The 23,413-nt window shown below is 55.5% G+C and overlaps 1 protein-coding gene across 4 annotated transcripts in view; it reads left to right on the top strand.

The window, feature by feature from the left end:
* Positions 1–22,584, top strand: part of WHRN (whirlin) — a 92,055-nt gene extending 69,471 nt beyond the window's left edge. The window contains exons 5-13 of one of the 4 annotated variants that reach the window (XM_082403900.1): positions 765–801; positions 1,975–2,187; positions 3,005–3,214; positions 6,073–6,105; positions 16,512–16,583; positions 18,173–18,710; positions 20,595–20,773; positions 21,289–21,411; positions 21,700–22,584. In XM_082403900.1, coding sequence (XP_082260026.1) covers positions 765–801; positions 1,975–2,187; positions 3,005–3,214; positions 6,073–6,105; positions 16,512–16,583; positions 18,173–18,710; positions 20,595–20,773; positions 21,289–21,411; positions 21,700–21,882 — 1,588 coding nt within the window. In that variant the 3' untranslated portion in view covers positions 21,883–22,584. Of the gene's footprint in view, positions 1–764; positions 802–1,974; positions 2,188–3,004; positions 3,215–6,072; positions 6,106–16,511; positions 16,584–18,172; positions 18,711–20,591; positions 20,774–21,288; positions 21,412–21,699 lie in introns of all 4 variants that reach the window. The other 3 variants (XM_082403899.1, XM_082403902.1, XM_082403901.1) reach the window with 3 other exon arrangements.
* The last annotated feature ends 829 nt before the right edge of the window (positions 22,585–23,413 follow it).

Here is a 23,413-nt window from a genome sequence, read left to right as displayed (position 1 = left end):
CCCCCATCCCAGATGTGTGGATGAGGATCCCATGCGTCACTTGGGTGAAAGGGTCTTGGGAGTCATAAAGTGAGATACAGTTGCCAGGTGGGCTGCGTAGCTGCTAATAATGTAAAATGTCACCTTTGGATTTCCATCAGAAGTCTCAGACTGGCTGGTGGCCCCCAAGCCAAACACGCCCAGAGCATCTCTTTCTCCCTTTCTTCATTCCCTCCTTCCTCTCTTCCTTTCACCTGCACAGTATTATAACTTTAAAAAATTAGTTACCAACATTTAAAAGGTCATCTGGTTTCCCATGAAAAAAACTGGATTTCTGGCTGCTTCTTGAAAATCAGGGATCCTGGCAGCTTGAGCCCACGTTTTTTTGTGAAAATAGACCGGAGCCAAGCTGCACCTGCGCATTGCACTTCAGCATCTCCAGCTGACCCCATCCCTACCCTCCCTACTGTTGGCCTGACCCCGAGGCCACGAGGCAGTTGCCATTCAGTCTCTCCTCTCCTTGTTACCTCCCTGGCCCCTGTAGGGTTGGAAACAACTCAGGAGACCACCTTGCATGGTTTTAGAAATGCCATCCACGTGGTTGGTCAGGAGGACAGAAGCTGCCCGTCTGTCCAGGGGTTGATATTCCCTTGAGTGGCCCCAGCAAGTGCAGGCCATAGTTCTCCCAAAGCTTTGCTCATCCCGCAGCAAAGCAGCCGTTCCCTTCCCTGTGCCTGTTTGAACTGCTCAGACATGAGGCTGAACATGCTTGTCTTTCTTCATAGCTTTCCTGGGGATCTCACAGCAGAGGGGACCAACAAGGTAGGCTGCTCTCTGTCTGGGTGTCTTCAGCTTCTTCACAGCTCCCCATGCGGGGAGCTCTGGGTCTGGCAGGGTGGGCTGGGAGACTCACGGACACGGTCTCATTTCATCTGGGCAGCCCGCTGACTGTCCATCCTCCATCCTACACACGTCTGTGAGTGCCACCAGGTTCTGGGTACCGCCCTGGACACCTGGGTTAACGGCACGAACGGAACAGATCAGGTCCCCACCCTGGTGGAGGTTATCCCCAGTGAAGGAGACACACATAAAAACAAAACAAAACTGCACATGTATCTAATCACAAAAGACTTTCAGTGCCATCCAGGAAAGGTGCTGCGTCTGATGAGAGAGAATGACAGAGACACCTAGTTTAGATTGGGGGAGAGGCCAGAGGGAGAGGGCAAAGGCTCTCTGAGGTAGTGACATGGTGTCTGGGCCGTAAACTGAACGTGAAGTGGAGGTTAGTGAGATCAAAGTCTGGGCAGGAGCAGGAGGGGGATGATGTAGGCAGAGGGCACAGCATGTGCCAGAGCCCTGAGGCAGGTGCCACACTTGGCCTGTTGGTGGAAGAGCCAGATCACCCAGGACTTAGTGGGCCGTGTAAGAGGTTTGCCTGCTAACCTAAAATGATAGGTTGCCGTTGAAGGGCTTAAACAGGGGAGCAAGGTGAGGAGATCTGTGTTTTCACGAGGTCCTCTCAGCAGCTCCGTGTAGGTGACAGAGAGAGGCAGAAAAGACAAGGAGGGAGACCGGATGGCGTCTTAGACACAGCTGATGGTGGCAGAGGCAGTGCCTCTGAAGGGTGGAGTGTGTGGGTGCAGATCTGAGCTATGTTTTGGAAATAAAATTACTATTATCCCCATACCAAGAAAGATATTTCAACCTAGAGAGTAAAATGGGAACCATAATAATCATACTGCTTGACTCTGCATGGTCACGAGGCTCTGATGAGATAACATACGTAAAAGTGCTACATGAGCCGTGAAAGCGCTTTGCAACTGCAGGAGGCCACGTGCTCTGGGAACATACTGGTAACATCTGCAGCTTTACCATGTGGGCCGAGACCTCAGAGGGACCCACCCCCTTCCTCGGCAGGGGGGTCGCTGGCTGGGCCTGGCCATTTGCCTCCAGAGCAGCTCCGAATTCCCAGGCCTCTGTCTTGCTGTCTTTCAGCTGGGGTTTTACAAGGGACCGGCCGGCTCCCAGGTGACCCTGAGCAGCCTGGGGAACCAGACGCAGGTGCTGCTGGAGGAGCAGGCGCGGCACCTGCTGAACGAACGGGAGCGCGCCACCATGGCCTACTACCTGCAGGAGTACCGCGGCGGCAGCGTGTCCGTGGAGGCCCTCGTCATGGCCCTGTGTGAGCTGCTCAACACCCACGCCAAGGTGACCCGCGCGTGCTCGCGCGAGGCGGGGCTGGGGGCGCCTGGCTTCAGCTCTCAGGGTCTCCGCATCCTTCCCTGCCGCCCTCTGTCCCCCACTCCTTTCCTGAGAACCCACAAAGAGTCAGGCCCAAACTGAACCCCAGGCGGAGGCTGGGGACTGAGACAGACCCTGCCCCGGGGGAGCCCGCAGACTCCTGGGGAAACTGTCAGTTAAGGTCCCTTGTGATTGGGGCCCTAACGCAGCGGCTTTCCATGCTGAGTGTACATTTCGAATCGTGTGGATTGCTCTTAAAAAGCGATGCTCAAGCCCCACCCCAGGCTGGCTGACCGCACGCATCTGTGGATGGGAGCCGGCCACCAGTAATTTTTACGAGCCCCCCAAGTGACTGTGCCGTGCTGCCCCCTTTGAGAACCCCGCTCTAGTGGAAGTCTGTTTGAGGTTCAAAAGCTGCACCGAGGAAGAAGTGATTAAATCCACTGGGAGTGGTTACATTTGGGAAGACTTAACAGAGGAAACGCAATTTGGAGAGGAGGGGGAAGGGACAGCGAGGGGCTTCCTGTTCAGGGACTTGCGGCCTTATGTGCAGGCTGAGATGCCAGGGAGGAAGAGGTGAGATGGAAGCAGGGGTCAGATGATGCTGGGCCCGGCCTCCAGGCGAAGGTGCTTGGACTTTTCTCCTAGGACAGTGGGGAGCCACGAGGGTGAAGGAGGGGAGGCCGGTGGCCAAGTTTGCATGCAGGTCATTTGGGGTGGCAGGGGGCCGTCCCACCTGCTGGTGGAGCTCCCTGCTGAGTGCCCGGCTTTTCCCTGCCCCCAGTTCCTGCTCCTCTCTGAGGTGAGAGGCACCATCTCCCCCCAAGACCTGGACCGCTTCGACCACCTGGTGCTGAGGCGGGAGATCGAGTCGATGAAGGCACGGCAGCCCCGCGGCCCTGTGGCCGGGGACACCTGCTCCATGGTCTCCTGCAGCGACACAGGCTCGTCCACGGGCAGCCACGGCACCTCCACCACTGTCAGCTCAGCCAGGGTGAGCTGCCCCTTCCCCGTCCCTGGCTTGATGGCCAGCAGGGGAGTTAAGATAACGGCTTTGGAGTGAGACCCATCCAGGTTCGAATCCCAGCACTGGGAGCCTGTGCTGGCATTCGACCCCTTGCCAGCTCTGTGCCTTGCCTTTCTGAGCCTCGGTTTTTTCACCTGTGAAAACCTCCTAATTGTTGGGTGCCTGCTGCATGCCAGGCATGGGCTCTAGGGCACAACCGGTGAACAAGGCAGCTGTGGCCCTGCCTCAGGCGCTCACAGTCTGGGGGATAGGGTGCAGGCTGCGGGAGAAAGGTGAAAAACACAGGTCATGAGACAAATAGAAAAAATAATGCCAATCCATGCGAGGATCCCACGAGAGACCACACAGGGCACTCGTGGTCGTGGTCGTGGTGATTGGACTCTTCCCTGAGACACACCCTCCTGATTCTCTGGAGCCCCAAAGCCCAGCCTGACTTTCTCCCAGACGCACCAGCCCCTAGAGAAGCATCTGGTCCATCTCATGGTGTGACTCTGCCCCCAGCATGCTCAGAGGCAGATTAACCCCGGGAGGCCTCTGCAAGGAAGGTGCAGAGGAAATGCCTTATTATCCGTCATGGGAAACAGCCAGTGACTAAGGCCCGTGCAGTGGGAAGAACCAGAGCTGGAGGTCAGGAGAGCCGGCTCGGCTCCATCCTGTCCTCTCCTGTCTGTCGGTCACTCGGCGCCTCTCTGCTGTGGCAAGCGAGTGGGAAAGTCGAGTTCCTTAAACGCTGTTACTCCCAGACACTGAACTGGGAGCTCTTACGGGTGGAATCTCTGTTAGACTGTGTTCGTTGTCCTGTTGGGGGAGCAGGAGGTCTGAGAGTGCGGTGATGTCCACCTGCAGACACAGGTGGTAAGTGGGCACAGATGAGCTTGCAGCCACCAGGAGACAGCTCTGGAGCATGTGTGCCTTTCCCTTGGGGACTCCAGCTCCCAATATAGCTTTTTTTTTTTTTAGCTCTGGGGATCTGAGTTTCTGGGGAAACTTCTACTCCTCTACCTCCTATCCCTACCATCCCAAGTTACCTTCATCCCCCAAGAGTCCTCGTCCTTCCTGGGGTGACCAGGAAGCTGCCACATGTTCCTCTTGGCTCTGGACGCAGCTGCAGTGGAGGCGATGTCACGCTTCGGCTTGAGCAGATCACCTCTGGGGCGGGGAGAAGGCTGCCTCCTGCCTGGGGCTGCGTGTTTGGCTCTGATGTGGCACATGGGTGTGAGCTGCTTTCAGGCTGCGGGGGCCCTGGCCCGAGGGTTTATTTCTCTCTGGGTCCAGCTCCACAGAGATGGGCTTGATAATGTCCATATGGGGCTTCAGGAGCCATCAGTCACTGCTCTAAAACTTGGAGGATTGCCGACTATAATTCTGGGATGGTCCCTTTAGAATCAGGGATGAGAAATACAGTGGGTGGGATGGGGTGTGTTCTAACCTGGGAGGCAAGAGGTTTAGGTTTAAGCCCACCCTCTCTGGGCCTTGATTTCCCTGTGGGTAAAATCACCTGAGGTCCTTGGTGGCTCTGGCCACGGCAGCCCGAGGCCCTGATGGCAGGACTTAGAGGAGTCAGGGTAACTATTATACCCAGGAAGGGCTCTGGGCAGGGGTCTCAGCCCCAGCTCAGCACTGGCCTCCAATGACCCTGTCCCAGCCCGGGGGTCTCTCCTGCACCTGGGGAGCGCTGACCCTGGCCATCTGAGCTCCAGCTGTGGCAGTTGACCCTGCCCTGCCGGAGAGACCCTCTCTATGGATTGGAGCACCCTGGGAAAGGCAGACTTCAGAAAGGCCACGGGATGATTTTGAGCAGGGAGTTTGTGGGACAGATGGAAGGGGTCTCCCAGCTTCTGAAATGGGAATAACCATGAGTCTGAGACCCGGTGGATAGCACGGGCATGTCAGATCAGGACTAACCAAGACCAGGGCGAGCCCTCAGGGGTGGGTGCTGAGAGAACATCGTACAGGCAGGAGAGGCGATGTGGAAAGGCTGCCTCGATCCGCAGTGCCTCCGTTTCCCTCCTGGCATTGGGGCAGCCGTGCTGCTTTCCCCAGCTTGTTGGGAGGAGTAAAGGATGAGTAACGTCCCAGACATGCTGCCCACAGCCCGAGGGCAGAGGAAACCTCTGTTCTTCCTGAACTGTCCCAGCCTGGCCGGAAAAACCACTCTGTATCTGGGGCCTTGCAGGCACTTGGTGGCTTCTGGAAAGCACTGGGCTGAGGGTCTGCCACTCCCCCTCCAAACTTCATCCCCGCTGGGTGCTCTCCACATGCACAGCCCAGGGCTCCAGTTTGCAGACGCTGAGCTTCTCTGCCACCACGGGGCCTGGGCCTCCCTGAAATCTGGGTCTTCTCTGATCGAGGCTTCTGAACAGGGTCCTCCTTCGGGCTCTGCCTTTCAGTTGCAGGTGTGACCTTGGACAAGTCACTTCCCTTTGCTTAGCCTCAGTTTTCCCATCTGCCAAGTGGGAATAATGACCCTAGCCTCAACTGCTAGAGAGTCCCAGGATTGCCCCCGGGGACATGACCATCTCCTGAAGGCCCTTTTTAAGGACACGTGTTATTTCTGCAGAGCAGTGAGGAACCCCTGGTTTCCTTCAAGGAGGCAGTTAGAAAGAGGCCATGCTGATTGTAGCAGTGGGGTTTCCTCACCCCTTCTTTATTCTTGCCCACAGCATCCCAAGTAAAGAAAAAAGAGACTTGGAGAATCCCTTTGTTTATTTTGCCTTTGTGTGTGTGTGTGCGTGTTTGGGAAGGGGGTTTGCTGTGCCCATTCCATCCCTAATATTTATTTGATGTATTTTTCTTTTTGCCTTTTGCCCACCCTTCCTCCCCAGGAGCGGCTGCTGTGGCTTATAGACCTGATGGAGGTACCGTCCTTCCTGCCGAGTGGGGCTGTGGGAGTGCCTTAGCTGGGGCAGAGGCAGGGGGCTGTGGTCCTTCCCCCCACCTCCTTACACCCGCACCCGGCCCTGGTGGGGAGCTGGGGTTCTTCCTGGTGCTCACTGTCTCTCCTGTTTGCCAGTTCATCAGGTTTTTCAGGCTCTGGAGTGAGAATGCCCTCTGTTCAAATCCCAGCTCTGCCACTTCCTTGCTGTGTGACCTCAAGAAGTAGTTTCACCTCTCTGAACTCAGTTTTATAAAATGAGGATGATAATTTCTGTGCTGTGGAGCTGTTGAGAGACCTCTCGGCCTTCGCATACGCCACACAATCTGTCTGTCTGGAGTGTTCTCCTTCTCACTTCACATGGCCTGGCTAGCTCCTGTGTGTGCTTCAGCCCTTAGCTCACATGCCACCTCTTCCAAGCAGACTTCCCTGATCCTCTCAAGGGGGGTGACTTTGAGCCTCTGGCTCCTTCAGCCCCTTGGGCTTCTTGCTGTTATGGCTCTTGTGTCATTATATTCCAATAATTTGTACAAGACTGGCTGGTTACCCGCCTTGACTGTGGGCTGCTTGAGGGCAACAACTGTGTCTGGAGTTACCATCGAATCCCTAGTGCTCAGCATAGAGCCTGGTCCATATTAATAATTTGGGCCTTTATTAATAATAATAGTAGCTGGCATTTGTCAAGCATCTCCATGACACTATGATAATGCTTTCCAACTGTATCTTCTTTGACCCTCCCAGTAACTAGGTGTGGCAAGTACTGCTATGATCCCCATTTTACAGAGAAGAAAACTGAGGCTTAGAGAGAAGTGACTTGCTTAGGATTGCTCAGCTAGTGAACAGTGGAATGTAGATTCAAACCCAGGCCTGCTTACCTCTGAGCTGGTGCTGTTAACACTGCAGTCTGGTTGTGATTCTTCCCTGAAGCAGCTCACCAGATGCTTGCTAGGCATTATCTATCTATCTATCATCTATCTATCTATCTATCTATCTATCTATCTATCTATCTATCTATCTATCTATCCTCTCTCTCTCTTTCTCTTCCTTCTGTTCTGTTACCAAATATCAATTGAGTGATTGCTATGTGCTATATCCAGTTCTAGGTGCTGGGAATACAGTGGTGAACAACAAAGAAATTCTTTCCATTACGGAATTTAGGGTAGAGCAGGAATGACAGACTAAACCACATAAATAACTGAAATGCACAGTATGTTAAGTGGTAAAAAGCGCTAAGGAGAAAATGAAACAGGAAAGGGGATTTGGGGAGGGGGTGGCATGGTCAGGAAGTGACACCTGCATAAGATCTGAAATAGGTGAGGAAGAAGGCCCTGCCCACAGCTGGGGAAGAGTGTTTCCAGCAGAGGGAACAGCGAATGTAAAGGCCCTAAGGTGGGAGCATGCCTGGAGTGTCTGAGCAAAGTCCGGAAGCCATGAGGCTGGAGCAGTAAGCAAGGGGAAGGGCAGTGTGGCGGATTATATGCTGAGGATGTTGACTTCGTGTCTGAGTGAGATGGGAGCCGTTGGCAGGTTAGAGCAGGGGCTGACATGATCTGACTTAGTTCACCAGGATGCCGCTGATTGTTGAGAACAGACAGGGATGGGTTTGAACCAAGAACAGGTTCATTCCCAGGAAGGGCCTGGGGAGGTCGTGCAGCCTGAGCTGCTAAGAGACGTGATGACGGGCTCTGCAGGCGCCAGCTCTTCCTGCTGCCTGGTCAGCCCTGGCCTCAGTTTCTCCTGGGAACACCCTCCCTCCACACCCACAGTAGGTCTCAGACTGGACACCCCATGCTGCCTGCATGCGGAGCCAAGGACAGAAACCTCCTCCTGGAAGCCCCTCTATGCAGGAATGCAGGGCACCAGGCCCATCCGGGGAGTCAGGAGCCCACACCCTTCCTCCTCTCTGCCCCCACCACGCAGTGCACCCTCAGGAAAGCCCCTCGCTCACTGTCAGCCTCAGTCTCCCCATCTGTACGATGCAGGCAGACCCCCAAGTCTCCTCCAACTCTGAGAGTCCTCTTGTCAGGAGATTCTGGAAAATATTCCAGGGGAGGCACGGCAAGGAATGGCAGCCCTGTGTTCCCACCACTTATCTGTGTATTTGAACAAGGGCTGCATCATTCCTCCTGAGAGAGAGCTTAAAATAATATTAATTCATTTGCCGCTAAGTGCCAGGCACTGGTCTGCAACACCACCATGTATTAGTGAGCTTTTGCTGCAGGGATGCTGAGTAACAAACGTGCCCCACAATCTGGATGGACAACAGCCAAAAACATTTCTTGCTCATGGCCAAAATCCCTTCCCTCGTGGAGCACGCGTGCTTTTCACGTCTCCATTAAAACGCCCGCCATGTTGCTTTAACCTCTGCCTGAGTGTCTTCCCCAGTACACAGGGAAAGCTGGTGGGGTCAGGCAGGGACCTCATCTTTCTCCTGTCTGTGTCCCCACTGCCAGCCCAGGGCTTGGCACAGAGCAGAGTTCAAGGAAATGTGAAGCAGAAACCGAAATGAAACCTCATTCCCTGGCCACCCAGGATCATCTTCTAACGTTCCAGCCTCCTGAACAGTTACCTCCCACATCGTAGGAAAATGTCCTCTGCTCTGGCGTTCAGACGGGCAAGGGGGCAGGCGGCTGGCTCTCGTGACCCACATGCCGCAGACGGATGCCCCAGTTGGAGCCGGTTTCCATTTAACCCAAATTCCCTGGATCGTGCTGCACGGTTATCAATCCCAGGTTAAACGTGGCTTATTCTGCAGCCATTTTCCCTCAAACAGACACAGTCGATCAAAGGAAATCAGATGCAGCCTTCCCCCTTCAACAAATTGTGTTTATTTTCCATTTGTCTAATAGAGAGTCAGCCCTGGGAATTTTGGCTGCCTCCAAACGGTATCATTCCCCTCCCATAAAGAGGTCGGCCAGGAGAGCTGTGTGAAAGAAGAAAGGCCTGCCCGACATTTCTTGAATTCCTCATCTAGTGTGAGCAGGCCTGTGGCAGAGGGGCTTAAGTGCACAAGCTCTGGAATCCCACACACCAGGGTTGGCTCTCCCAACTAGTAGCCGTTTCACCTTGGGCAGGCGACTTAAGCTTTTGGAGCCTCTGTTTCTGCATCTGTACAGTGGGCTGATAAGACCGGCCATCTACAGGTTGTCATGGAGATTGAGTGAGAGTAGGGGTGGACTTACAGGTGTGGACTATATAGGAGCCGATTCTATTGATACTCTAAAGGCTGGCAAAGGGCACTGCAGAGGAAAAGGGGCTGAAAGGCCAAAGCCAGCCTTGTACCCATGGAGCAGATGCTATTGAGGTCGGGGTGGCAGTGGAAGTTGCCCTGGCCTTACCCACAGCCCTCTTCCTCCTGGATTTGAGAGGTTTTGCACTCTAGGCCTCTCATGTACCTGGAAAGGGGCTCCCCAGGCTTGCTAGAGGGTGCTAGAGGTGGGGACCCTGCCTCTAAAGGCCATTGCCCGTCTCACCTGCAGTAAGGTGAGAAGGGGGTGCAGGGCGTGGCTGTCAGCACCTGGCAGTGTCAGCCTCCTCCCCATGGCCTCCTTGCCTTCCTCCTCATCCGGGGCCAAAGGAGGGCGGAGGTGCTCAGGCCTGTCTCAGACGCCTCCAGCTGCAGAGACCCCTGACTGTCAAGGCAGCTCTTTCCAGAAACAGGGAGCAAATGATGAGAGGTACACATCCCACCTGCTGCATCTGCCTCTGGTCCAACCCGGGTGAGTTTAGGAGTCCTCTTCTGGGCAAGTTCTTCCCTAGAGGGGGAGCAGGAAGGAGCACATCTATCTACTCAGTCATTCTGCCGCTCCTTATTTATGTGGCAAGCATTCGTTGAGCACCTCCTGCATGCAGGCTCTGAGCGGGGCTCTGGTAGCCGGGAACAAGAGACAACAGCGCCCACCCTCACGAAGCTTAGCAAGGGCAGTGAGGACGGCAGCCTCGAATCAAATCATCTCCATAATTCACACTTTGATAAGTGGGTCGGAGGGTGGTGCGAGAGCACAGAGCCATAGGTTCACCGGAGGCATTAGTGACCCTCAGGGTGGCCGCAGCTTCGCCTCAGCCGGCGTCTGAAATAAGGACCATTCCTCCCAGTGCTCTGAGGAGCGTTCTCCCTGTGTGGGCACTGCGAGTGCTGGAAGCTGCTTCCACCAAAAAGAACCACGTCCGTGGAGGTCAGAGCCTGCTGGAACATGACCAGCCCCTGCTCCCCTCAGAGCCCGGGTTTGCCCGGCTATAACCTAGGAGAGCTGGACTAAACACTGACATAGGGGTGGAGGGGGGGCTTCACCTTTTCTGTGCCATGGATCCTTCTGGCAAGCTGGCAAAGCCCTGGGACCCGTTCTTAGGATAACAGTTTTAAATGTTTAAAACACACAGGATTACAAAGGAAACAAATCAGATGATGAAATGCCTTTTTCAAATATGGAAACAAATGGTAAAACATGTGCTTCTTTATCATCACGCCCAGTAACAAGGTCTGACGGCAGGTCGGTAACAGCTGTAATTGTCAGGCCATATGAGCATAAATGGGACTTTGCAGCCTCTGCAATGTGATACGAAAGATCTGTGACAGTGTCACAGGCGCTGCTGATTCTGCTGGGCTGTGTTGCCTCCGTTCGTAAAGGAAGGAGATGCTACATTTCGGTTAGAGGTTAATGAAAATGAAAGATGCAGGGTTTTCCCCCAGCCAGGTTCACCGGCTTCTGACTCCTTCCTGGAGCTCTGCTTTCCAATGCCTGTCCTAAGGGCTCTTCCGTCCCTGACCTGGAGATTCTGGGTCACCCTCTCTGTCCACTGAATGACATCCTTGTCCTAAGACCATTGGGAGGGAGACGCACGGAGGCAGAAGGAAGCACGGGCTGTGCTGGGACGAGGCAGTAACACCCGCCTCTCGGGAGGGCTTTGTGCACCATCTTCCCGGGGGCCTTTCTGCTTCTGTGGTTTGGTGGCCAAACATGGTAGCAGGAGTGGACAAGCTGCTAAAAGGCCCAGTGCCGGTTCCCATGGCCTCAGCCTCGCCAGCGAGTGCAGGTTCCAGCCCTCTGTGTTGAGGATTGTTTCTCTTGCTGTCCTCTCCTCTGCCCTCCCCTCCAGCTTCCAGACTTCCACCCAAGCCCTGGCTCAGAGAGGCTGGGACAGCATGATCTGTCTCCACCAGCACGGCCATCACCCCAGGGTCTGGCCACATGATCCTTTTGGACCCCCAGAGCCGTCCCCTTCACTCTGGGCAGCCCCCTGCCCCCCAGGAACACCAGGACTTTCTGGCTCTACCGGCTGCGACAAGCTCCCCTTCCCCAGCTCTGGCGAGGTCACCACCTCTTGCTGTTCTCTCAAGTTCCCTTCCTCCTTCTCCCCTTGCTCTCCTCTTCTTGGTCTTTTCTCCCCAGTCTTCTCCCTTCTCTTTTTCCCTCTTATTCTCACTCCTCCCTCTCTAGTTTCTCTCTCTCCCGCTGTCCTCTTCCTCTCAGCAGCCTCTACTGCCGACCTTCCAGAAGCCTTTGTGACTCTGTGCCTCAGTTTGCCCATTGACAGAAAGGGGAGGGCACTCCCAGCCTCAGGCCTCTGGTGCATTTTGGGGTGGAGGTGGGGGGAGCCTGTAGTCCAGACATCAGACGAAAGAAGCAAGAAGAACAAAGAGCTGAAAATGGCACCTTTATGTAAGAGCCCTCCCATTGTAATGAGAGGGTGGAGGCAGAGGAGCCCCGGAACTGGGCTGGAGAGAGGGGAGGGGAGAGAAGGGAGAGAAAGAGGGCAGGGGAGGGGAGGGCCTCATTTTGCTGAGGTGGCACCCGGGCCACGCACAGCCTTACGGGCCTCCCTTTCCAGGATCACAAGTCCATCTGGCAGAGGCAAGCACAGGTGATTGCCCCTTATGATTTCATTTTCTCCCCACAGTTCCCTCAAACCAGACCCTGGGGTATCTGAGCCCTGACTGGGCAAACTCAGATGAAAAGGAGTTCTCCCTGAAAGGAAGGGGATTTTCTGAACCGCCGCAGATTTGAGGAGGAAGGAGATGGGGGAGCAACCGCAGCAGGTCTTGAGGGCATCCTGGCTCTTATGGGAAGTAGTCTGGATAACAGACTCACACCTTGAATAGGGTTCAGCTTCCTGCTCTGTCCTTGCTGTGTGACCTTGGGCAGGTGGCCTCCCCTCTCTGAGCCTCAGTCACCTCGGCTGTAGAATTGATGAAGAGTCCCACCTGGCAGGATTAATTGAGCCGCCAGGTTTAAACCCTCAGCTAGTCTCTGGCCTCAGTGGGTGCAGGAGGAGGGCAGCCCAAGCAGCTGGGGCTGAGGGGGGTGGAGAGGAGGCCAGGACGCACGGGCTCCTTCGTGAGCTCTGACCTTGATCCTCCTCTCGAAGCCTGTTCCAGAAGCGTTTCTGCTGACGCATCCCCCGGGTTCTTAGCCTGCTGTCTGCAGCTATTTCAGATGCACAAGGAACATGGCTCGGGGACTCGGGGCTCCTGAGCGTCTGGATTCAGCAGATGGAGTCTGGCAGGGCTGGGCTCCAACCCGTCTGCCGCTTGCTCCACTTCAGGCCTTCCTCCCAGGGCCGGATGTCTGTACCTGATCCACCCTCACCCTCCCACCTCTCCACCCCTGCCTTCCATCTTGGCTCCAGGATGCCACTAACAGCAGGGAATGACTGAGGCCAGGGGCCAGCGATGGCTGCGTTCTCTCTCGTTTCAGAGAGGGTCCTCCTGGGGCCCTTTGGTTCCTATAGTATCAGGACCCTATTCAATTCTGGGGTCAGGGTAAGGTTGCATGGGCTTTGGGGTCACCCTGACATGGGTTAGAAACCTGATCTGCTGTAGAATGGCCCTGTGGCCTTGGACAAGTCACTGCCTTCTCTGAGCTTAAGTGTAAAAGATGTGAGTGGGGACAGTCAGAGTGCCTGCCTTACAGGGTCGTTGGGAGAATCAATGAGATCATGTAAGGAAAACATCCAGCAGGGGTCTGGCATGCAGTAGGCCCTCCACAGTTTGGACTTCTCTGATGTCCTTCTAAGAGAAAGTCACGCCCTCCCTGTAGCGCTCGGCAAAACATGCTTGTGTTGTCAGGATCAGGATCCTTCCTTGCCCCCTCCCATGGGCCCTATTACAATGCCAGCCCCATCGGTGATCCCGAACAAGAGTTTGTGGGCAGCTCCATCATGCCTGGCCTTCTGCTGGGTGTTGGGGACACAGTGGCCTGCTCACCTTTTACCCCCATGAGCTTTCCTCATAAGTCAAGGCTGCCTGATAAATGCTTGTTGATCAACTAAATGAATATTCAAAGCTCCTGATGTGCCAGAACAGGACAGAATCCCATGTCTTCTATCCAACCGTGGACTGTCATCTAAGACCCCAGGGTGCCTACAAGGTGAATTTTGGGGGCAGGTGGCAGTGGCTAGCTACATTTGAGGTGATGGAGGCCCCTCTTGTCTTTGGTGTAGGCACCTCCCAGGTCTATGACCCCCTTGGGGCCTCCTGCTGAGGCCAAGGCAGTAACTGCCGAGTCTTGGGAAGTCACTGCCCATAACCTGCCTCACCATTCACCTTCATCCTAGATGGTCTGTGTTGCCCAGCTGGACTGTTTCCTGGGAACACTGGACTCATTACGGTTTTGGAGGAGGGGGTGTATGAAAGGATTACTGTTTCTTTCCATCGAAGTGCTCACATGGGCCAGGGCACGTTGTGTAGCCATTTGGTTCCTAGGGCAGATTTGCAAGATCCCAGGCTTCTGATAACCTCCCCTCTTATATTGTGCCAGACTCTGTTCTGAGCATTTTTCAGGTGTTAATGCATCAACTCCATGAGGGAGGGACTGCTGTTTACCCATGTTAAAGATGAGGAAACTGAGGCACAGAGCAGTTCAGTGGTTTGCCCAGTGTCACTCACCTGTGAGTGGCAGAGCTGGGTGCGATCTCAGAAAAGCCAGAACCACTAATCAGTGTGTGAAAGAGCAGCCCTCCCCTCCTCAAGGATCCCCCCATCCTTGCATCACGGAAGCTGTCAGGGCATCTTCCCGTGAGGTGGTGTGCAGGAGACAGTGTTGGAGAGAGCGGGAGAGGTCAGGAAGCTGAGGTTTGCACGTAAGCCTCAGCTTTGTTGATGAAACAAGGCAGTTGTCCTGGCCTGGCGTTGCCCCAGAGGCATCACGGGACCAGATGAGGAGCCCTGGTGAGAAAGGCTCAGGGCCGGGAGGGCGGGGCATCTTGTAGGTTGGTGGATTCCCATGGCTGACCACGTGCCCTGTGCCCACCCAGAATGCTCAAGGCTTCAGGAGGCTCATTTGAGATGGGGGTCAGTGTGGAGTGACTTGGCAGCCTCTGCCCTAGGGGTATGGACTCAGGGGGCTCCTCCCATCCACCTGCTGCCTTCACCCTCGTTCAAGCCACCATTACTGCTCTCCGTGACCTACCGTAGCCACCTTGCTCAATTCTTTGCCTGCTCGGGCCTCCTCCCTGTGACAGCCAGAGTCACCGGTTAATTCATTCACCCATCGATTCATTCGCGGATTAATTAATTTGCTTAGTAAATATTTACCAAGCAGCCACTATCCTGAACACTGAGGATAGAGTAGGGACCAGGTAGTCACAAGTCCTGCCTTTGAGGAGTTATCCTAGTGGGGAGACAATAAGCAAATCAATAGTATCCGATCAGGTGGTGATAAATCTTATACAGAAAAACGAAGCAGGGTCAAGGGTTAGACAGAGGTGGTACGGGGGGGTTGGAGAGGGACGCTGTTTGAAAACAGGGCTGGTCAGAGAAGACCTCACTAAGGTCAGAACTAAATAAAATGAGGGAGTGAGCCAGGAGTGTAGTGCAGGCAGAGCAGTGAGTGCAAAGGCCCTGAGGCAGGAACCATCCCATCCTGTTGGAAGAGTAGCAAGAAAGGGCCCAGTCACCAGGCACAGCGAAGGCAGAGTTTGGAATTTCCTCTGCGTAAAATGGAAAGACCCTGGAGGGATTATGAGCTGGAGAGAGACACTGTCTGATTTACCTTTCAAGATTACATCCTGGCTGCTGGGTGAAGAATAGTGATCAGTGCAAAGGAGGAAAATAAAGCAGGGCAGGGGTGGGGGTTGTGATTTTAGGTGGGGTTGTCAGCGTGGACCTTTTTGAGGAGGTGATATTTGAGTAAGGTCTTGAAGGAGGTGAGCAAACAGATCACGCCTTGTGGATAGTCCCGGGGAAGCATGTTCCAGACAGAAGGAACAGCCAGTGTAAAATGTAAAGGCCCTGACATGCCTGCATGGCTCTAGCGTGGCTGGAGAGGAAGTGAGCAAAGGGGATCTTCTTAGGAGGCAAACCTGACCACATCTCCATGGTGACCCACTGCCCTCAGGCTTAGGTCTAAGAAACTCTTGACTCATGGGGAACCACCCGAAGATTCTCAAGCATCCTCTATCCTTCCTGCTTAATGCACACCCCTCCCTCTGAAACATCCATCATTCCTTCCTTTGCCCAGCTTTAAGCCGTGCTCGCTCCCTCAGGAAGCCTTCCCGGATGACCCCTCCAAGCTGCATTATATGCCTGTGTCTCCTCACCCTGTGCAATCTCCTCCTTGCTTATTTGTGTCCACCCCACTCTCTCTAAGCTATTGAAGGCAGGGGTGGTGTCTCACCTCCTCTGTGTCCCCAGGCCCTCAGTCTGGAGCACTGAGACTGCTCAGTATCAGTCGCTGAACTTGAGAGTTGAGCGTTGAGCCCGGTGATGGTCGTGGAGGCTCCTTGCCATCCTGGGCCCGGTGAGGTGGAGAGAAGTAGCTCTGCTGAGCCCTCAGGAGCCCAGCTTAGAGCGGAGCACTGCTGGGCACCCCGGGGTGGCTGGAGATGGCAGCTCAGTGTCACCTGAGGGAGCGTTAGGCTTCCGGTGAGGTAGGAAAGGAAGGAAGAAATGAGCATCTTTGCAAAATAAGCTCCATTGAAACCGTAACCCTCTCCCCCTTCCCCCACAGCACAAAACCATTAAAATTAAAAGAGAGAAACTTTCCCCATCCGCCTCTCATCTGCATCTTGCCACTTTCACACCTCCCTGGGATCCTGGCAGGAGCAGTGGAGAGGGAACCCTTGGGTTTTGGAGGCGTTGAGAGTGTTGAGCACGGGCTGAGCTACAGGAAATCCCAGTCAAGGCCAGAGCCACCCCACAGCATCGGCATGTAGTTCAGGAGAGGCCTGGAAAGTCTCCAAGAAATTGACATCCTTGAAATTGATTTCCAAATGAAAATCGACATTAATTTTAATGTGTAAAGTAAATTCCCACGGAGTGGGGCAGGTCAGGAGAAACTTAAACCACAGCACAAAGGTGTCTCAGGGCACGTAGACTTGGTGTCCTAGAGAGCAAAGTGGTTTTTCCCTCTCAGTTTGTATTTGCTCACATGGCTTTCTTCTCTGTTCTAGAACACTCTGGACCTGGAGGAGACTGGGGAGGCCGTCCAGGGCAATATGAACACCCTCTCAGACGTTTCCCTGGTAAGACCCTCTCTGGCCCTTTCATTGTGTTGTTTTTTGTTTTTTTGTTTTTAATATTTTTTTTTAATTTTGCTTGTGGCCTTTTTTTTTTTTTCAAGTTTATTTGTTTATTTTTGCTGTATTGGGTCTTCGTTTCTGTGCGAGGGCTTTCTCTAGTTGCGGCGAGCGGGGGCCACTCTTCATCGCGGTGCGCGGGCCTCTCACTGTCGCGGCCTCTCTTGTTGCGGAGCACAGGCTCCAGACGCGCAGGCTCAGTAGTTGTGGCTCACGGGCCCAGTTGCTCCGCGGCATGTGGGATCTTCCCAGAGCAGGGCTCGAACCCGTGTCCCCTGCATTGGCAGGCAGACTCTCAACCACTGCGCCACCAGGGAAGCCCCCTTTCATTGCGTTTTGCCCTCCCGGGTCTGCCTGAGACCCTGGGGGCTGGCTCCCTGATGAGAGCCACAGGGAGGAGACAGGCCCTCAGCTGTGAGCTCTCAGCTAGTTCTGGGAATTTTAGGCAGGGCTGTCTCGCTGTTTGACTATTTGCCGAGTTGGTGTTACTTTTGATATGTTATCTGAATGTTGTCGTAGCAAGTACTGAACCGTGAAGTGTGTGGCGAGAGCTCCTCAAGGAGGCCCTGTGATTGCGCTGGAAAAGGGAGTTAAACGTGACCTCATGCCCACACGCGCGCATCAGCAGTCTGGGTAGCGTTGCCTTGTGATCTGACCCACAAAACTCTTGAATGGCCTGGGCTTTGGAGCCAGACGGCCTGGGTTCAAATCCCACCCTCTGACACTGACTGTGTGACTTTGGGCAAGTTTCTTAACTTCTCTGTACCTCGGTTTTCCCATCTGTAAAAATGGGGGTAATAATAGTGTACTACCCCATAAGTTTGTGGCAAGGAGTAAATTAATTAAACTAAATAAAGACTTTGGAACAGTGCCCGCAAGGCCATCAGAGCTGTGCCAGTGTTGGATGCTGGCATAGGGAGGGGGGCATAGTGATGACAGGATCTGCCACTCACCAAGCACCTGCCGGCTCACAGGCCCCTTGCTAATGCATTACACGCACTGCTCCTCACCTCCCCGCGACTCTGCTGGGTAGGTGCAGTTTTCCCCGTTGCCCAGAGGTGCACTCAGAGAGGTGCTGTGCCGTGCCCAGGGCCACACAGCACCCCAGCCCATGTCTGTCCACCTTCTACCCACTCTCTCCCATCAGTCCTGTCACAGCTCCTGTCTCCAGAAGCTATGATAATCCCTTAAAAAGAAAAGCCAAAGAAAGGCCTTTTTTGTTTTCCATCTCTGCATCCTGCATCTAATTAAGTCCCGTGCCCTGTGACAAGCCCTGGCTAATGCCAAGCACTTCAGTTCCCAAAGGTAATGATGCCATCCCCAGAGACTCCTGCCAAGATCCCGATGCTTATCAGCTGCTGAGATGCAGGGAGAAGTTTTCCACTCGGGTGTTGCATTATTCAGAGCAGCGTGGCCAAGAGCTGCTAGAGCGGGGACAGAATTCCAGCCGGGGCCTGGTGCACTGGGGCGCTCAGGTCTCCCCTCTAACAGGCACGATGGGCTCTGACTCCTACTCCTGTTGGGTCTTTTGGCAGGATGATGTCAAGTCCACCTCCAAGGGACTGCCTAGCTACAAGCCACTGCCTCCCCCATCACCTTTGGCCCAAGGCCACGACCACCTGATCACCCAGACGAGGAAGCCGGGCAGAGAGGACCTCCAGCTGCCTTCCTCCGCGTCTTCCCACGCAGGCATCGTCTTCTCTGCTCCGCAGAACCGCAGCCCGCCGGCGGGCACCTCCCCCGCCCCAGAGGCCTCCTCAGCACAGGACTCGCCCTCCTCCCCCATCTACGCCTCCATCTCCGCGGCCAACCCGGGCTCCAGGAGGCCGCTGGACGCCCATCTGGCCCTGGTCAACCAGCACCCCATTGGCCCCTTCCCGCGGGTCCAGTCACCCCCGCACCTGAAAAGCCCCCCTGCAGAGGCCCCGCTGGCGGGGGGCAGCCTTCTGCCACCCTCCCCCTCCGGCCACCCAGACCAGACGGGCACGAACCAGCACTTTGTCATGGTGGAGGTGCACCGCCCAGACAGCGAGCCCGACGTGAACGAAGTGAGGGCGCTGCCCCAGACGCGCAGTGAGTACCGCAGACCCTGGCGGGCTGGGCTCAGGGTGCTGCTGTGTCATCTTAGGGGCTCCCTGTCCCCCCTACGTTGACCTGCCCATCAACACAGCCAAGGTGGGACCAGATGCTCACCCTGTGAGCCGCCCCCTCAGGGTCAGGGGGGCCAGGGAACAGGGTCCTGAGCCCAAGCCCGCACTGAGGGGCTTTGGAGGCAGAGGCGGGAATGTGAGTCCCCGCTCTGCCGTTACTGGCTGTGTGACTGTGGACAGGCTGCCATGCTTTCCCATCGGGGACTGGAGATAACAGTGACAGTCCTGCCAGGTGGCTGTGAGGGTCGGGCTCCTCCTCCAGGGGCCCCAGACCTGGTCATCCTGCACTCACCTGCAAGTCTCCCCAAGAAGACTGAGCCTGTTCAGGGCAGGGGTGGCTTCTGTGATCTCTGTCCCCCAGTGCTCGGCACAGAGCAGGTGCTGGGGGACAGGTGGGCATTGAAATTGCAATCTCTGGACCCCTGGAGGTCTCCTGACCTGGGGCTGCAGGGTCAGAGTGTGGGCTCGACCTTCCAGACACCTGGGAGGCCAGCCGGAGGCTGCATCCCCTGAGCTTCCAGAGGCTGTCCAGCTGGGGAGGTGGCAGGAATGGCAGAGCTGGCTTTCCACTCCATAAGTCTGAGCCCTCCGCAGGCCCAGGACCCCCTGCCTCCTATTAGTGAGTTGGGTACGTTTTGTTGGATTCTGCTGCCATCTTGTGGCTAAGGTGATGCGTGGGGCAGCCTTGGCCAGGGAAGGTGGCCAGCCAGGTCAGGGGACATTTACTGAGCACCTGCTGTATGCAAGCAGCGGGCAGACTAGGATGCAGAATGCGGGGTCCCTGCATTCAGTAGCTCACTGAGGGAAGGCAGCTAAGGGAAGAGCAGGCAGGATGTGGTGAGAGAAACCCGAGCTATCATAGATGGATCACTCTAGACCTGGCACGGAGCCGGACACACATGATAATAAAGCTAACAGGTGTACAGCACTCTCTGTGTGCCAGGAACACCGTTCTAGGGACCTTGCCGATATTAGTAACTCATCTAATCCTCCCAATAGCTCTGTGAGGCTGGACTGTTATTATCCCCATTTTACAGATGAAGAGACTGAGACACGGAATGTAATTGTGGAGCCAGGCAATCTAGCATAAGCCTGTTCTCTTGGCTGCTTCACCCAACACATCATGTCTGTTAGTCTTTACGATAACCCCATGGGATAGGCATCATTGCTCCTGGGTTAGAACAAGAACACGGAGGCTCAGAGAGGCTGTGTAACTTGCCCAGGATTGCGCAGCTGGTCGGAGAGGATTCAAACCCCACCTGCCAGACTCCAGAGTGTCTCAAACTCAGGAGCCAAGCCGTTACACACATAGTGAAGGGGTTTGGGTTTAACTGTTAAACCAGAGGGCGTGTGCCCATCACTCAGCTCAGGCCAGGTGAGGTCAGCAGGGGCACAGACCAAGCATGGCAGACCTTCCTTTTTTTTCCCCGAGAAGCTTGGAATTTGATTTTTGTGTGAAATCTCCTAATTCGAATGTGTTGGTCCTTCGTTAAAAATTGACAACACTGTGAGAGTTAAAAAAAACAAAACAAAATAAAGCAAAACAAAGCCCATATCTGTGGGCTGGGTTTGCCTCCTAAGCTCTGTTTTAATCATTACGCCAGGGGCAGTCAAAGCAGACGTCCTGGAAGTGGTGGCCTTGGGGCCAGGCCCGGTTGGAAGGGCAGGTCTCAGGAGGTGGGAGGGTGGCAGGGAGTCTCTGCCCAGAGAATCCCCAGCCTTCCAGCCTGCCGCTCAGCTCCTCCAGGAAGCCCTCACCAGCCCCAGCTGTAAACCATGCCTCTCCTCCTGTCCCCACTCCCAGCAGCCTCCACACTCTCCCAGCTCTCGGACAGCGGGCAGACCCTGAGCGAGGACAGTGGCGTGGACGCCGGCGAGGCAGAAGCCAGCGCCCCAGGCCGAGGCAGACAGGTGGTGTCCGCCAAGGCCAGGAGTAGCAAGGAGACGCCTCAGAACGAGAGGACGACCGAGGGGGCCGCCAAACCGGTGAGCGAGGAGCGGGGGGTGCCAAGGGGGAGGGGGAGGCCGGCCCCAGGTGAAGAACAGGAGGTCCTGAGCAGGGGTCAACTCGACAAGTAACCACAGGGGAGGTAGTGAGCCCCCCGTCACTGGAGGGGTGTGGGTGTCTGGAAAGACCGCTGTCTTCAGTCTGAAGGCCCTCCCTTGGCCACTGACACAGACAAGCCAGGTGCTCAAGGTGGGCCTCAAGGATCTTTAAGCTCAGTTCTGACATGATGTGGTGGCGAGGCAGTCGGCCTGCGTTCAAGTCCTGGTGTCACCCCCCGGGCAGCCTTGGGCCAGCCCCTTAACCTCCCGAGCCTCAGAATTAGAGAGCCGAGAACACCAAGTGCTGCGCTTAGTGCTAGCACACTGCAGGCTCCCGACCCGGGGCTGGAGTCTGCGCCCTGCTGACCCAGAGGCCTGTCGTGGCTGGTCCAGCCCCCAGGCCAGGCCCATCCACCCAGGAGGCCTGTCACTGGTTTCCTTTCTCACACCTGCAGCCCGGACTCCTGGAGCCCACCTCCACCCTGGTCCGCGTGAAGAAAAGTGCAGCCACCCTGGGCATCGCCATCGAGGGCGGCGCCAACACCCGCCAGCCCCTGCCTAGGATCGTCACGATTCAGGTACGTCCCCAGGGACCTGCCTGACCGCGTCTCCCTACCCCTGAAGGTCCCCCTCTCAGCATGCCCAGGGGTTTGCCATGCCCAGGGATGACCCAGCACCCAAGGGCAGACCCAGGCTCATACCACCTTTGCTCTCGCTGAGCCTCAGTTTTCCTAATCAGGGCAGTGGACACCAGATTGTGGCTGCGTGGCTGGCAGTGGCAGGCCTACCCTGGTGGGTGGTCAGGGCCAGGCTGGCCTAGCCCTCAGGCACCCCATGTGCTCGTGCCCTGTGTCTCACTCCTGCAGCGAGGCGGCTCAGCCCACAACTGTGGGCAGCTCAAGGTGGGCCACGTGATCCTGGAAGTGAACGGGGTGACGCTGCGGGGCAAGGAGCACCGGGAGGCCGCACGCATCATCGCGGAGGCCTTCAAGAGCAAGGAGCGTGACTACGTTGACTTTCTGGTCACCGAGTTCAATGTGATGCTCTAGGGGCCAACGCCCGGGGGCCTCCCACCGCTGCCCAGCCCCTGGCCCTGGTCCTTCCTCCCTCCTGGCACTATTGAGCTCCTTCAGGGGCCGGGGCTGCATGGCCAGGGTAGCAGGAAGACATCCCTCCACTCCTTCCTGGCCCACTGGACCAGAACCGGGAAGAAAGAGCTGGGCAAGGCAAACAGAAGGTCAGGTCGGGGTCTGGTGCAATGCCCAGTACACAGTAAGCACTCAGTATAAGCATGAAACCTCAGGAAGGGAAGAAACTAAGGGGAAGGGCAGAGTGCTTATGTCTTCACCTGAGGCCTCCCAGGGCCTGGAACTCTGGGTTGGGTGGAGGCCCTGCTGCACTCCGGCCAGCTAGGACCTGGCCCATCCCCAGATGCCCGAGCTTTTGTCTGGAGTGAAGTGACATGAGAATCCGTAGACACAGCCCCCAGCCAGGGCGGCATCTTGCAGGACCTTCAGTGCCACAAATAAGCATCGAGCACCCCCCCCATTCACACCCCCGTTCCTCCTAGCTCCTCATCCTCCATGGTATTTATTATTTATTTCCATCCCACACCCCTGGGGACCCCAGGACCCCAGCTTCCCACCACACCCCTAGCCTATCCCAGAGGCCTTGCAGGTGACCAGCGTCGTCAGTGTATTTATATACAGAGCTTATGACTTTAATTTTTCAATAAAGAGATCTGAACAAGACTAGGACCCAGCGTGCTATGTGGCCTGCCTGTGTGGCTGGCGTTTTGATTGCTTGACGTGGAGAGGGGATGGTAGGACAGATGGAGGCACCCAGAATATCACATTTTCCCTGCCCCCCCTTGGCTCAATCTGGGTCACACAGCAGGTACGCAGGGGCACTGGAGCCACAGCCACATCTTTGGAACACCTTCCTTGAAGGTGATTTACAGATATTTTTAGATCAAAATGCACAGGCATATATAGTTGTTAAACTATAACGCTGTACCCCTGAAACTTACATAGTGATATTTTAAGTGCACATTTATGTTATGAGGCAGAATGCACAATGTGCATGAATGTTTTAAAACACAGAGAGGTGGCCTATCTCAGGGCGGGTCCCAGAAACTGACTCTGAGATGAGGATGTGTGTTCAGGTGATTCATTAAGGAAGTGTGGCAGAGAGTCCAGTATAGCAATGGGGGAATCAGAAGGGAAGGTGAGGAAGCCAAGCAGGATGTGATTACAGGCAAAGTCCTGGGAGGACAGTGGCAGCCTGACCCCACGGGGGACACTGGAGTGTAAGCTTGGCCTAGAGTTGTCCCCACTCAGGGAAAGGGGACAGGGCTTTCAAGCTGTCAGTCTTTGGACAAGGTCTGGGGTAGAGGAGAGAGGCAGTGAATTCCCAATCACTTCCCACCCTCTATCTGTGCACACCAAGCTGGTCCAGGAGCCAAGGGCAGTGGGTGTTAGAAGCAAAAACCCATGGAGGGAGCGGGGAGGGGTGGGGGCCAAAAAATGGTCTGCTACACAGCCCCGCTGCCAGCCCTAGTGCCCATTTCCTTCATCCCCA

The sequence above is a fragment of the Balaenoptera borealis genome (assembly GCF_965194805.1).
Source record: "Balaenoptera borealis genome assembly, chromosome: 8".
In the NCBI taxonomy this organism is placed as follows: domain Eukaryota; kingdom Metazoa; phylum Chordata; class Mammalia; order Artiodactyla; family Balaenopteridae; genus Balaenoptera; species Balaenoptera borealis.
The sequence above is the reverse complement of the archived record's forward strand: the minus strand, read 5'-3'. Positions and strand labels throughout refer to the sequence as shown.